Below are 15,453 nucleotides of genomic sequence, written 5' to 3'. Positions count from 1 at the left end.
ATGCTTCCTGCTCCACACACACACACACACACGCACGCACACATGCACACACACACAGGCATGCTTGACTACATTTGCGATAGGGATTATATGACCCCTGCATCGGCTTCAGCAGCTCAGGAGGCAGAGGTGGTGCTGTCACTGTCTCTCTGCCCAGAGGAGAAGGCGGCCTTTGATTTAGCCGCCGCCAGCTGCCGGGTCACGTGGTGGATTTACGTGAGACAACTAGAAAAGTGGCGGGGCTCTGAGAGACACTTATCAGGATGTTCATGCGGTGTGAAGGGGTCATCATCACAAGGGGGCCCCTGTTTTTACTGGCTTGGTCTTTGGCAGGGCACACACACACACACACACACACACACACACACACACACACTGGCAATGTTGGTTAAGCACTCTCAATCCTGCCTTAATAGCCATTTTTGGATGACAATATTAAAAGACGACAATATGTTTGTAAACCAATTAAATATTTGTATGTTCCCTATTAACCCAATTAAGGTAATTGCATTTACAAATTTAATTACTAGCCATTTCATGTCCTATCATGACCTATCCCACAAACTGTGCTGCAGTCTCTAGAATTTCAGATCTTTTTTTGACGAAGTGTCCCACTCAGAATGTCTAGACTAGTCTGCATGTTTCCTCTGTGGTTCAAAATCACACTTTCCATGTCATTCATGTCTCTGTCCGTCCTGCATTTCTGGGCTCGATGTCCATTAACATCCCGAGCTCGCCCGGCCAGACACGATGGGAAATTCCACTTCAATCTCAATTATTTCATTAAGCTCTTGAATAGGACTTGCCAAAAACGCTCTGAGATAGACAAGTGTCTCTCTGTCTCTGTGCAGACATCCTTTCTGTCGGTCTTTCTTTCTTGTGTGTGTGCGTGTCCTTTCGCCTAACACATGATTTTTTTCCTTGATTTTTAATCTGATTAGAGCAGCTTTAAAGTAAGAGTCCATAATGTAACTGTTTTTTTGCAGCCTCCTGCTTAGTCGATTCACAGAAAGTTCAGGAAGTCCTGAGGAGAACAACCCTGGCAGGAACGGATGTTTGTGCAAGTGGGCACACTCTCAACATTTGTGCTCGGGGATTGAGAGCAGAGGAGAATCTGGCAGGGAGTGTAGTTGTCATATTCTCCATACTCCACTGTGTCCTGCTCTGTCATGTGTAAGAGAGGCTGACGCTGCAGGTTTCCCTTTTTTCTTGCCAGTCCTGCTGAAATGGATGGCGGGGAGCAGAAAATTTGGAAGTCTGAAGGGGTAATGAAATGTGCTGTCTGGGTGTGTGACAGTCACGCTACAGATCGGGAGACAGACGATCCTGCTCTGTCATCTCGGAGATCAATACACGGTGCTGCTACGTGGCTCTGATGTGAATCAGTGGCTGATGGTTTGCTTGGCCGCGCGTGGAAATAGGGGAAGCATTCCCAGCTTGGTCTCTGAGGACCAACACTTATCCCCCGGAGGCTCGTCATCTCGTCGTCGCTCTGTTTTACAATTCCACGAGTCAAAAGATATTCCTGGTATGCTGGAGATGCCAGACATTTACCGCGCCACGATGGGTGAAATTGAACAGACACGGAGTCTGTCTGAAAAACGGTTAAACGGACATGACCGCGAGCATAATTTTACACTCACTCCAACGTCAACTCACCAGGAGCCAGGCACAGACATTGGCCACAGACATATTCATTAGATAAATTGCTTCTTTCCAGCTGGTTTGGAATCTCCTTGGGTATCAGGGTCAGTGAAAGGACAAGAATAACACCAAAAGGAAGAGCATCTCTTTTCCCTTCATCCCTTGTGAATTCTTGTTCAAAATGTTTTCATACAAGCTCGATTTGTCCCTATGTTTTTTGTCCGTTTCCTAAAACAATAAGCTTTCCAATTAAAATCCCCAAACTATCTATTGTCTTGAAAGAAGCGTCTTAATCCACAGTTTTTTATTTATTCTGGTGCTCATGCAGACGGCCGACAGCGAACAAGTGCTCCTGAAACAAATGGACCTTTGTTCGCTGGAAGATCCTGTGAAATGAATACTCACTATGTTCCCCGTTGCTAATTAAAACCAGAGACCCTGCACTGAGCTGTGCAGATGAGCCTTAATAACCACTCCCGAGATAGCCATATTAACATTCCCCACTGTATTTATAGTGACTGTTTCCTCTGCACATCGCCATTGTGGGGAAGACGAGTGAGATAAGAAGCGTGCAGGATGACTTCTGGAGGTGTCATGAGGACCTGCTGAGGAGACGCAGGGAGTGTAGTTTATAGGGAGAAAAGCTACAAAGAGCCTTTTCTCTCGTTTCGGATGTTCCCCAGTGTGCGCTCAGCATCAGAGCCTGGCTGTTTGTCTCTGGTCGGTACTTCTTGGGGGAAAGTTCAGTTCTTTGCTTACCAGGAATCCACTGTGTGTGTGTGTGTGTGTGTGTGTGTGTGTGTGTGTGTGTGTGTGTGTGTGTGTGTGTGTGTGTGTGTGTGTGTGCGTATGTAGGATGTTTTGTATGGGAGACCTCTGCAGTTTTGAATTCCAGTAAGAAAGTAGTTCCGCTGTGGAGGAAGTACGGTAAAGGCACCATATCCTCCCTACAGAGTTGCCATGTTAAGAAGGCCAAACAAGCCTCTCCCCCCCCCCCCTTCTTCTTTTCTCTGTACTTCCTCTGCATATTTCTATCTATTTATGCTGTCTGTCTTTTTTTCTTTCTATCCCCTTTACTCTCTCATTTTCAAATCCAGGGACTCAGGTTGTTTCCTGAGGCTGCCGAGCTGCCGGCCCACCTGTTACCTGTGGTCCTTTGACTTGCTTTACTTTTCACTCTGTCTCCCCGGAGGAGGAATATGACAAAGAAACAGAGGAGTGCTACATTAATGAGCAAATCCTCACAGTCTGGTGATTCCCTCTGGTGGGCTTTGTCAATTGTGGAACTTGCCTGTTTGTGTCTCCATCTCCGACACTGAATGGACTTTGTTTCCCGTTTTGTATTTGCTAACGAGATGAGATTCGAGCACAGACGCTGGATAAAAAATAAAATGGGATACCTGCACTTATGTGGTGTGATAGCCCCATGCATTTACATTTTTATTGCAACAATATGATGTAAAGTAGAAAACATAGTGTTTGGTTAACATCTCTCTAAATATGAATCCATGCAGATTAGTGGACAAAAGAAGCAGCTTGTCCAATAGAGTTCGGGAAAGGCCTCGACATTAGGACGAGTGCCAATGAGCTTTTTCAGATGTGAGCAACAGATCCTGCACTGCAGCAAATGCAGTTGAGCTTCGGTAACTGAATAAGTTCCCGAAAAGTAAGCTGATAAATCTGTTATTGCCTTTACACTTCTTTATTCCCTGCCATTTCAGAGAGAGCAGGGTGTTCTCCAGTTGAATGGATGAATCTGCTGGGACCCAAAATGGCTGTTATGCATGTAATACATTAAACTGACACTGTGGTCCTGCCCACTCCTCCTTGAACGCTCAAGCAGATGTTTGAAGATGTTGCATGGAAGCAGCTGGATGAATTATAATTTAATTTGTCTGAAAATGTTCTGCATCATTTTGCTCTTTGGATCTGTGTGATGCTGTTTGGCTCATTTGGCAGGATTTTTTATTCCAATCACAGCCCGTTCTTCAGGGCGTGTGACTTTAAATTAATGAACGCCATGCAGTTTCTTCCCCTTGCACTTTCTTCCTTTACTTGTCGACTCACTCCACAGTCACTGTACCGTCTCTTTGTCACAACCACTTGCTCTGGCTTGGCAAACATACTGTACACACACTTTATTATGAAGCTCAAAAATGTCTATCATTGTCCTTCTGTTATATCACTGGTAGCTGCCTCAGGAAGCGAGCCGCCTCTGTTTTGTTGCCAAACTATCTCTGGTGTGGTTCATCTGTTTCATTGACAGAGATAAACATATACAGGGGGAGGGGCTAGCCTTCCTCTGTATCTTTCCAATGTGGCGGAGAGAACCAGTGGAGGGGGGGGGCAACGCTGCATAATATCTATTCACAGAGTTTCCTGACCTAGGTTGGCACGCCACACACTCAGTCGGCATGGAAACAGCCCTCCAGTTGGTCTCAATGCCCCTGTGCCTCTCATTTTACTTTACTTTACTATGAGGCTAAAATCCAAAGGACGAGGGGTGATTTCAACTTTCCTACTCTTGAACATATTACAGCAAAAGTTATTGAGCGAACTGTCACTTGAGATTGAACCAGATGAGTTACTGTAACTTCCATGGGTCTTTTACATCGGCATGGTTGTGAGGCAAGACATCCACTTTAGGCCAGTGCAGGTTTGAATGTTTCTAACTCCAAAACACAGAGAGTTTTGATAATGTACGTCTTAAGTAAGAGATAAAAGTGGCTGTGTTCAAAACAGCAGAGGTCCAACTTACAAAACTGCAAAATCACTCCACAAAAAGTTTGGCCAGGGTTGAAATGGTCTCCTCGTGTCCTAAGGTCGTCTCACTTGAACGAGTGGCTGCACTCCCCCCCACACGATTTGGACAGAAGTTTGGACAGAAGGCTTTGTCTGTTTCCGTATCTAATTCAGTATCTGACAATGAGCATGAATAAGCCTCACAAGTCTTTTCCACCAGACTGTATGGTTTCCACACAGTTTTGTTTGGCGTGTGTAATTCTGTTTCATATTTGGACTCTGCCCCCTAGTGTTCAACGCAAAAGTAAAAAAAAACTTTTAACGTACATCGGCGCAAATGTGGGACCATAAAATACCAGAGGTGAGTCATTCAACACATCGGAGAACGTGGAGGTTGTAATAGGAATGAATTCACCTCTTCTTGACTCGCTATGCAGAAATTCGGTTTTAAGTTGGTGATGGTATGTATGGTGTGCCCTGCTGGTCTGCTGTCTCAACCTGGTTTGAGTTTCAGTAAACATTGGGCTCTTATCACATGTAATCTAACCCTAACTACAAAACACAGAGAGTTTTGATAATGTACGTCTTAAGTAAGAGATAAAAGTGGCTGTGTTCAAAACAGCAGAGGTCCAACTTACAAAACTGCAAAATCACTCCACAAAAAGTTTGGCCAGGCTTGAAATGTCCTCCTTGTGGTCGTCTCACTTGAACGAGTGGCTGCAGTCCCCCCCATGATTTGGACAGAAGTTTGGACAGAAGGCTTTGTCTGTTTCTGTATCTGACATTGAGCATGAATGAGCCTCACAACTCGTTTCCACACAGTTTTGTTTGGCGTGTGTAATTCTGTTTCATATTTGGACTCTGCCCCCTAGTGTTCAACGCAAAAGTAAAAAAAAAAACTTTTAACGTACAATGTGGGACCATAAAATACCAGAGGTGAGGAGTCATTCAACAGATCGGAGAACGTGGAGGTTCTAATAGAAATGAATTCACCTCTTCTTGACTCGCTATGCAGAAATTCGGTTTTAAGTTGGTGATGGTATGTTTGGTGTGTCCTGCAGGTCTGCTGTCTCAACCTGGTTTGAGTTTCAGTAAACATTGGGCTCTTATCACATGTTTTTCTTCTTTTTTGAATCTGCACATGATTACATCTGGCAGCACAGACACAATTTCCACAGGCACACCCTTGAAGCCCACAGCTTGTGAGCGTGTGTTGATTAATGGCAGGTAGGGCCACATGCAGTGATTGGCCCAATCTATTCATCGCACCCATCTGCTCTGTGGAATAATGAAAAACTTAATGGGGTTTTAATGTGGAGTCCCCCCCCCCCCCCGAGCCATCAGAGTGACAATCTAGGTGATTGTAGATGGGCCTCAGGAAACAGAATGAGTTTTGAATGATGTGGATCCATGATTAAGACAATGTCTGTATGTATATAGTAAGTAACAAGGAATAAAAACAGCCTCGGCCTAATTTCTTTGCAGAAAGAAATGATCACATGCTTCAAATGAGTGACGTGTGCATTTCTGTGTCTTAACTATTGGAATAACTTTCCTTAATTCTCTCTTATCATTTTTTTAACTGTCATGGAAAGTATACGGCTGGACTGCAATGGTCAATGTCTACGACTTTCCTCCCTTTATCTATTTGTTTCTCTTCTGCTCTCTGCTTGTTCTCATTTATAATTTCCCCTGACATCATCTTACAAAATCACTGCGGTAAAGACTCGACTCTGCTTTGATTTCGACTTATTCACATGAAAAAGATAACTCAGATCGACAGTCAGAAGTGACAGAATAGCTGTTTTATTTGAGCTGTTTTTCCACTTGGACAATGTCTGCAGAATCGAGTCTGAGCCTTGTCCTGAGTCTGCCTTTTTACACATGCAACACGCAACCGGAGATTGTCCATGTGAGACGTGTTGGAAATGTTCTGTTTGGTTGAGGAGAGGGGCAGCGCCTCAGTAGAGCGAGCAGGAGACATGACAGAAATAAAATCAACAAGCTCACTCGTTCAGGGGGAATCTTCTGGACAACTACCGGCTTATACAGGTTTCAAACACAGATCAAATTTCCATTACAATACTCAAACATCGGCTCAATCAGACGTGACAGGGGTTTTCTACGAGGGACCTGACACACCGAGGTCGGTGCAGCCAAAAATCTGTCTGAAGTCTGTAGCCACTAAAACACTTAATGCTTTTAGTGTGAAACTGCTGTAAAGAATCATGCTTTGGATGCAGTTTATTTGAATCTTCTATTCATGATTCTTATAGCGTTTTAAGACATGACCTCTAGATAACTGGAGTTTGCCTTCATATAAGAAGAACAGGGCAGGAGATTGTTCACGTCACATGAGGTGAACTTCCGGCACATACAGGGGAGGGGTGTCGCCTGGGTAGCGCTTGCAGGAGGCGGGACATGACATATCATTCTGTTCGGGGAGGCCACACTCATATAGAAGGTTTGTGCAACTTCTCTCCCGGCAACTTGTTTGAGAATTTTGGCCTCTGCTTTTATGGCTTTCGAATTTCATTGTCTTTCCAAGTTGACAAATTTGTTGGCGTTTGCCTTTGTTCTACATGTAGATGAATCTGTTTTCAGGTAAACAAGCTGTACGACAGCGCAGACAGACTCTGTCCGGACCTGGAAATGGTCTTATAGCCCCAGTCCCCCATGATACTGTGACTGTGTCCATGAATCCATTCAGACAGTCAGTCAGTAAACTTCCCATTCACTGTCTGTGGAGCTGTTCCAGGATTAGTCTCTTAACAACATCAACAAGGCAGACTTGGCCGCTTCTACGGAAGAGACATGTCGTCCCCACAATGCAAATCTGACCCGTCCACAATTCTAACGCCAGAGCCAAACTGCCTCAGTAGAAGTTTTCAGACTTTTTGTGTGGCTGAGTCTGTTCTCTGTGTGGTAAACTTACCTCAAAACTACATGAAAGAATGGTTTAAATTTTACACCCTCACTTCTGTGTGACAAAACCCATACACTGTCTTATCTTTTGGGTGATAACACAGTCTAATATCTCTATCCAATCAGACTCAGAGTCCCTGCACTCCATTTCACTGTGTGGTTTCTCTAATGCTTCTTATTCCTGATAAGCATCTGCAGTGTGGCTTCTGATATTTTGGCAGCAGAGCCCCCTAAGCTGTAGAGACTCTGGATAATTAGCGCCTTCCAGATTTAGCGATAATTTCCTGTTGGATTAACTCTTAAGGCCGGCGCATGCTTCTGCGTTTTCACGGGAACGGAGACGCAAGAGCCCTTCCGGGCCCCTCACGGCCCTTCCTACGTCCTTACGTGCGTCGGCCAATTTTTCTAACTAGACGGCAAAGCCCCGCAAGCGTCACCCGGCCGCGAGGGCTGTGATTGGTCTGCTGACTACATAATTTCCGGAGTCGCATTTCCGGTTCATGCCCGGAAACCACGGAAGATTTAGAAGAACGAATATGGACCAGATAGAAGAGCACTTGGCAGAAGAGATCCGACACTATGTCCACTAGTATAACCCGTCACTAACCGGCGGATTTTTCCGCCAGAAAAAGGCTCAGAGGAGCCGCCGTGGCGATGTAAATAAATCGCTCTTCTTCGTGCAACACACGAAGAAGAGCCGACTTCGACAAAAAACATTACTGCGCCTAGTGTTCTGGCGGGGAATTGCATGGCAACACGCGCAACGGTTGGAGAACCATGAATGAGAACGAGTCCTGCGTTACAGCTGCGTGCCTGCGAGCCCCTGACGACGCAGAAGCATGCGCCGGCCTTTAATTATTAAAACTGAAGTGATAGACTCCCTAATGAGCCCATGTTGGATGTCACACTTCGATGAAAGGAAGCAGGAGTTCTGATGCAAATTAGCGCTACTTCTGCTCAGCTACGGTCCTTTACAGTAAGCGCTGTCAGGCCTTTGTGAGGGCCTGTCGAAGTCTGCTCCGTGTTTGTACATATTAGAATTGCTAATCAGATGCTAATGCTCGTGAGTGGCAGAGTTGCGAGGCAAGGCAGCTACAGAATGGTAATCAGCGTGGAGTTGGCCTACAACAAAGAGGCCGATTATTTAAGCCCCGCTTTCCCCCCCCCTCCAAACCGCAAACCCAGATTCAGGCATTCACTTCCACACTTCCTTTTGAAGTGCTGCTTGACGTCAATACAATTTGATTAAGATGATTTCAGTAATTTCTTTCACGTCATGCTGTTTTGCTTAGAATGTTAACAGAGCATTGGCTGCGTAATTTGCTAGAAATTGAGAATTAACCACTGATTTAGCCCCACTACCTTTCCATCTGTTCACAGTTAACCGAATAAAACGGTCCGAGTCACAACCACTCACTTAGTTCTTTTTTTCGTGTCAAAGGATAATTCTTAGCTTGTCTGCTCATTAGAGAAAACTGTTTACAGGCTTCGCGGTTGTATTATTACAGCTCGCTCAGGTCAGGCTGCACTGGGCAACAGATGGCATTATGGCCCTCAGTGGGGCAGTAAACGATGCCCATGGTTGGGGTCAACTGCAAAGACAGATGCAACTTCTTACTGCACTAACTGTGACACTGACACTGTGACACTCAGTGTGCAGCTCCATCATGTCGGGTCATGTGTTTCAGCAACTGCTGTTTTGCTACTTTGCTGCACCGTGAAATGAGTCTTTGTGCCGCTGTAGTGTTTTTCCGTGACAGACTCACCGCTGTCTCTTTGCCTATTATGTTGTCTGTCATGTTGCACTGGTTTTGTGAGAGGATCCGACGGGCCAATTAAGTCAAAAATTGAAATTTAACAGCCCCGCTGCCTTTTCTGAAAACCACTATTTTATGCCTCACTTTTCTTTCATTTAGATAATTTACCTTCATTCATTTCATTTTCAAGCGTTTCCTTGTTTTATTATAATAAAATCTAAGTGCACACTTTATTTTACCTGGATATCCTTGGAAATTAAATAAGATGAGCTGTGTGACATGGAAAAATGAAAGCAAATGCCATTAAGGCGACATAACACAAGTGTGTTTTTGTTATGCTGAGGACATTTTCTTTCTGCTGTTTAACTGTAGAATTGACAGCAGTATGAACAATGGGGACTGTGCTGTTGTTTAATGTCAAGTATGTTGACGCTACACTTCTGTGCTTTGGAATTTAATTATCCATGTACTTTATATTTTATGAATGATTTGATTTTCAAGCCTTGCTTTGGATTTCATCAGACGTTCCCCCTGAAGTGCATCACACACATCCATCAAAATCAAAGTTTGATGCTGCCACTTTGTTTTCCCCCGAGCTTCTCACTGAAGATGGATCCCTGTCTGCCAAATTGTATCCACGCTTTGCATTCGCATAAACATACAGATTCTTGTCTGGTACCTGTTGATGGATGCCTTCTTTAAAAGCTCTCCCCTCAGGCAGACTTCAGAAAATAACTAATCCCTCCTTAGTCACATTTTACGAATGCATTTGAGGCGCATCCTCTTAATTTGCTCAGAAAGTGCCCCGAAGCATTAAATGAGTTGTTGAGGGCTTCTGCAGTGAAGCAGCCTGGGAATCAGCATCGACAGGGACTGAGGGAAGTAAGAGCACTTCCCATCCATCTCAATTTGCATGCTGCTGGCCTATCCAACTCGTCTCCAGCCACTTAACATCTCCTTTGAAATACCACGCGCTGCAATTATCCTTTTTTTCAGTGAAAATATTGTGTTTCATATAGATATCAGGTGTCCATTGTGATGGTTGCTAATTTGCTGTGGCAGCAGCTGCACGCAAAGCCTCAAAGGCAGTGTTCTACTTTGCCTGTCGAAGGTACAAGCGTTTGGTGGCTCAAGCGTTATCTGATCCTGGGGCCAGTTCAGAATTTTAAACTGTTGCTTTCCTTCTCTCCCCTCCTTCAGGTGTTTCTACATCGTCTCAACCAGTACTCGGCCACCAAAATCGACAAGAACATCACAGAGGAAACGGTTAAGGTGAGGTTCAATCTGTGAGGTGTGCGACTGCATATTTAAGATATGGAAAAACATCAAATGCGTTGGACTTTTCCTCTGCACAAACCATTATTTTCGTATTGTAACCTGATCCACGTAAAGACCGGAAATTGCAATGGAAGCTAATTTAAGTGTTTCCCATGTGAGCACCCATTGGGGGTCGCTTTCACCCTAAAATAGTGAAGTTCTGAATGGAGAAAGGAGTAGTGGGCGACGCAGGAAGCAGCTGTAAATATAATCTATTTATAAAGGATTCTGGCTGGAGGATAATAAAGGATGCTCTCTCACAGTGGGAGGGAGTTTGCTTATTCTGGAAGGTAAACACACATTCAGTGGATATTTACTGCATCTCCCGTGTTTTGGGAGATGTCTATTCATACTATGTTGTGTTTGGGAACATGCTGTACGCAGAGGCTTTGAGAAAACTGGGGTCATTGAGCAGCAACAGGCTAAAACAGATGAATGACATTCAGGCCTCCAGAGTGGAAATGCATTGATCCCCGTTTTACCAGATTTGATTTGCTGTTCTTTGTATCACTGAGGATTATTTTTGGCCTCACAAACCCATAAAAGACTGCTGGTTTTCATGCTCGGATTTTATTTCACTAGCTTCCATGCAGTGTCAGCACATTGTTTTTCCCCCTCTTTAATACCCACCACATAAGTGGCATGAAAGGGGACAGAAGTCAACACCACATGAAGGCAAAGTCACCATCGAACAGATCCTAAAAATGTGTTCCTATTTTTAGCATCTCTGTTAAAATCCCCAATAATGTCGGAAATCCAAAATATCAAAGACATTTGAGGCCGACATGCCCATTACAAGGAAACCTCATTCTTTATTCCGAGCGCCCCTGACCACAATAAAGCAGAAAAAGCCATAGAATTGATTCGGGCAATCTAAGGACCTGCAATGGGGGGAAAAAAGTGTTTACAAATATACAAAAACACTACTGTATATACTTATTTGTAATCGTGGAAGTCTTGATGTGTATTTTCTCTCTTCTAGGTTTTATTCTCCAACATCGAGGAGATTCTGGCCGTTCACAAAGACTTCTTGTCCATGGTTGAGGAGCTGCTGCAGCCGGACCCTCATGCTCATCATGAGATCGGACGCTGCTTCTTGCACTTTGTAAGGGACGCATGCTTCTGTGCAATGGTGATATGATTTTATTATCATGTCACCATTGATGCCTTTTCTCCTAAGCTGCTTTCAGACATGCACTAAACTCCGGACATGCTCTTTAAATGTTCCTGTATGTGAGAATGCAAATGCCTCAGTCGTTGCCCTGGACATTCTCAGGAGTTTTCCCTCCAAGACCCCCTGGTAAAAACTCCAGAGAATGTCTGAGTATGCCCACGTGAGAATACAGCAGGATAATGTCTATAGAATTCTCAGCGAGCGAGTGGGCGTCAACTTAGACATACACGTCACGTCCTGCCTCCTGCATGCTCTACCCTGGCGCCAAACCTCGCCTGAACGCTCCGGAGATTTTTCCTGTTGCTGTGAATGTGTCTGACTAGAGCAATCTCCTGCTGGGTTCTTCATAAGACAAAAATGATATCTTGCCTGCGATTGTCTGATTATTTTCCAGAGTTCACGTCTGATAACAGGAGCCTGTAATCTAAGGAGATTCCCTCCTTCTTTACTATCAGAGCTCAAATCCTGATACGCCTCCGTGTGCTCGTGAAAATGATAAGATAACTCACATGTTATCAATTGATCTCTCTGGATTACCCAAGATGAGGCAGAGCACATGTGTGATATGCTTGATAGGGCTCTGATATACTGTTCTCTCCTACTATATATCACATTTCTTTGATACAGAGCCCGGGGGCACACTGGCATATAATAGGTTTCAAAGTCTAATAAATCTTACTATTTTCCTGGTGGGCTTTTGGTGGCTTCTCTTGTCAGGCCGCTGCTGATACAGGTGAATGAAAGCTATTTCAACAGCACAGATAGTACAGTGAGGCTTTTGATGAGGTGACCTCATTGAGAAAATGGATCATAATTTGGAGCATAACTAAAAACCCATGACTTGCGACCATTAGTCAGTCATGAGCGATCATGTGAAACCATAGAGATAAGACTTTTTTTTCTTTCCTCTTTCTCTCTCTGCTTTCTTTCTGTTTTTCTGCAGCTTTTTTCTTAAAGTTCCTTTCTTTGTGTTGATGTATTTAAAATGTCCAAGAAAGCATTACACAATCCAGCTTTACTACAGAAACACAAATTGGTGTTAACTATGCCAACTTGACTGTGGTCCACTCCTCCCTGTTGGACAACAGAAAAATCAAACTCCCACCGACAAAGAAATGTTCTTCATAAATTGATTTCCTAGAAAACATGATTCAAGAAGAAAATAATACTGCACAGTGGGTCATATTGTACTTTTATACGTGCTCCTGCCTGTTGTTATGGTCGTTATATCTCTCCACCACGCCAGCTTCATCTTCTGAGGCAGAGCTCCGCGGCTGAAGACCGAAGTGACTTTGAAGTGAGTGATTTAGAAGCCGTGTGGCCGGCTCCTGCTGCTGCCTCTTAAAGACAAAGGAAGATGGATGTTAAGAAAAATGCTTTAGCAGAAAGTTGTTGGTCATATGGCTGCAAGGCAGATGACAGGATACAATGGCAGCCCCCCATACCACATATACATTATTTATTTCATGATGGAGAGCAGAGTATGGAGAAGAATATATACTGGCTGTGAATCCTATAATTTTTATATATTGCCTTGTCCAAGGTAATTTATTCCTCTCTTTTTCCTTTTTTTCCCTTTTTGACTTTGTCACCCTCTTTCTCTTGCTTTCCATCTGTAAAAATAATACTAGAATGATCATTTTCTGTCTGTCTCTCTCTGTCTCTTTGCAGAAGAGCCGTTTCCAGATTTACGACGAATACTGCGGGAACCACGAGAAGGCGCAGAGGCTGCTGCTGGAGCTCAATAAGATCAGGAGTGTCCGCACATGTTTACTGGTGAGAGGCGACTGTAAATGTCCACATAATGTACAAGTTGTAACTAGGGATGTCACGAGAACCGATACCTACGATACCTTTCGATACTAACATAACAAAACGATGCCGATGCCCAAGTTTTTGAAGTACCGTAGGCACCGTCAGCTTCGATGCCAGCAGCTGTTAGCAACTTAGCATTAGCATTGGTGCTGCGCCAGTCGACGTTTACATTCTGAAAACCAAGACGGCAACTGCGGCTGCAGCGTTCGCCCCACCTCGACTTGTTTATTAAAAAGGCACAAAGAGTCGTGTATGGAAGTATTTTGCGTTTGACGCCGGGTTTACACCGGACACGGAAGCAACGCCGCCGCTCCGCGCTAATCCTTAGCGCGCCGGCACATGGTTGTTTACACCGGAAGCTGAAGCGGCGCATGGGAGTGGATGGGAGCCAGCTGTTATTTAAGGCTTGGGGCTGCGCTTACGAGTCGCTTTGGCGTCGCTTCAGCGTCCGGTATAAACCCGGCGTGAGGCAGATGTATCATTTAATGCACATAACGTGTCTCACAACAAAGCGTCACTCACATGCGACCCCAACTACCGTATAACCCTCAGTATATGCGCAGCGCAAGCACATTGAATTACCGTATATGACATTAACAACATCCAAATAATGCACTTTTTTTTTACCGTGGTATCGAAATTGACATCGAGAATCGTGTTATTTTACTGGTATTGGCACCGACTACTGAATTTTTGGTATCGTGACACCCCTAGTTGTAACACATGTTCAGTTGCTTATATTCTGTGGTGGAGTAGATGCAGTCTCAAAAAATATTTAAATCCAAGTTCAAATAATAGTTAAGAAATATAGAGCAAGTACACTTTTTGTCACAATGGTGATTTTTAATTGCCGTTGGTTGATCTAGGCTCAGATTACAGGAATTTTGGACTCATTGGACTCTGAGAATCGGAGTAGAAATCTAGTCTGGTCGATGTTTAATCTTTAACCTTCCAAACAGCCCCAAGAACCATCAGGGGCCCTGATAATTATCAAACATATTTCATATTCAGATAGTAACATGCTAACATGCTAAATGTAGTTGTTTTCCAATATGCTGTGCTATTACAAACTGTGCTAAATAACCTTCAGATGTAGCATCAACTAAAAGTAATACCTTGTCTTGCTAATATGCTAACATTAGCTAACTAGCATTCCTAGAGACGATCGAGCCAAATCCTCAAATGTAGCATTAACGAAGCGTCCAACTTCGGTTTAACAAAGTGACCCAGCTGACCTACGTGGTTATGAGGTCAACTGCTAATATCCCTTCTCACCTCCCTCTCACCTGAAATGAAGATGAGGTGCTGGATTACACTGTTAACAACAAACCCGGGTTTAACAGCGGTCACTGGGTCAGAGGTTTAGTGGAGGTTAGCGGATATCCCCACCCTGGTCATCATGGGGCCTGGGAGGTGACCTGAGGTGTATTAGCCCATAGCTGAGTGCAGGTCGGAGAGTAACACGACACCGATACAGCCCCGATGAAAGGTTAGGTCACTGAAAGGTCGCGGCTATAAAGACCCCATTAAATCAAAGTCAATTAATACCTCGGCCCCCTCCGTCTTCCTAAATTAAAGGCACACACCGACAGTAAATCAGACATGGAGATCGTGTGGCCGCTCTTCTCTGATCGCGTGTATAGTATGTGGACATGAGTGTGTTTCATTTCTCACTCCATTAAATGCAGTCCAAAGGTCACGTGCCTCACACCAGAACCGGCCAATCAATACAAGCCTGTGGTGGTACTCTGGTTTTCCTGGGTTTGTAACTCTGCTGTAGATCTCAATTTCAAAGCGCTCAGTTTTTATGGAAGTCCTAAAACTCGCAGGGCGACGGGGGTGCGCCGATGCCAGTGTGTGATGCTCCCAGGCGAAGGAGTGAGAGGGACTAGACTTACAAACTGTCAAAGACAACAATGAAAAGTGGAAAAAAAAAGATTGAACAGAGGACAAGCGAGGAGCTGTGACTAAAAAGAAAAATGTTGAGAGTGTTCCTGAACTCCCCTTGTGCACACACACACACACACACACACACACACACACACACACACACACACAGTTTAGAGAGCCAGCAATGGG

The 15,453-nt window shown here is 44.3% G+C and overlaps 1 protein-coding gene across 1 annotated transcript in view; it reads left to right on the top strand.

The window, feature by feature from the left end:
- Window positions 1-15,453, top strand: part of prex2 (phosphatidylinositol-3,4,5-trisphosphate-dependent Rac exchange factor 2) — an 87,078-nt gene that overhangs the window by 6,932 nt on the left and 64,693 nt on the right. The window contains exons 2-4 of the mRNA XM_061094108.1: window positions 10,269-10,340; window positions 11,368-11,490; window positions 13,231-13,335. Coding sequence (XP_060950091.1) covers window positions 10,269-10,340; window positions 11,368-11,490; window positions 13,231-13,335 — 300 coding nt within the window. The remainder of the gene's footprint in view (window positions 1-10,268; window positions 10,341-11,367; window positions 11,491-13,230; window positions 13,336-15,453) is intronic.

Source organism: Limanda limanda, chromosome 20 (assembly GCF_963576545.1).
Source record: "Limanda limanda chromosome 20, fLimLim1.1, whole genome shotgun sequence".
In the NCBI taxonomy this organism is placed as follows: domain Eukaryota; kingdom Metazoa; phylum Chordata; class Actinopteri; order Pleuronectiformes; family Pleuronectidae; genus Limanda; species Limanda limanda.
The sequence above is the reverse complement of the archived record's forward strand: the minus strand, read 5'-3'. Positions and strand labels throughout refer to the sequence as shown.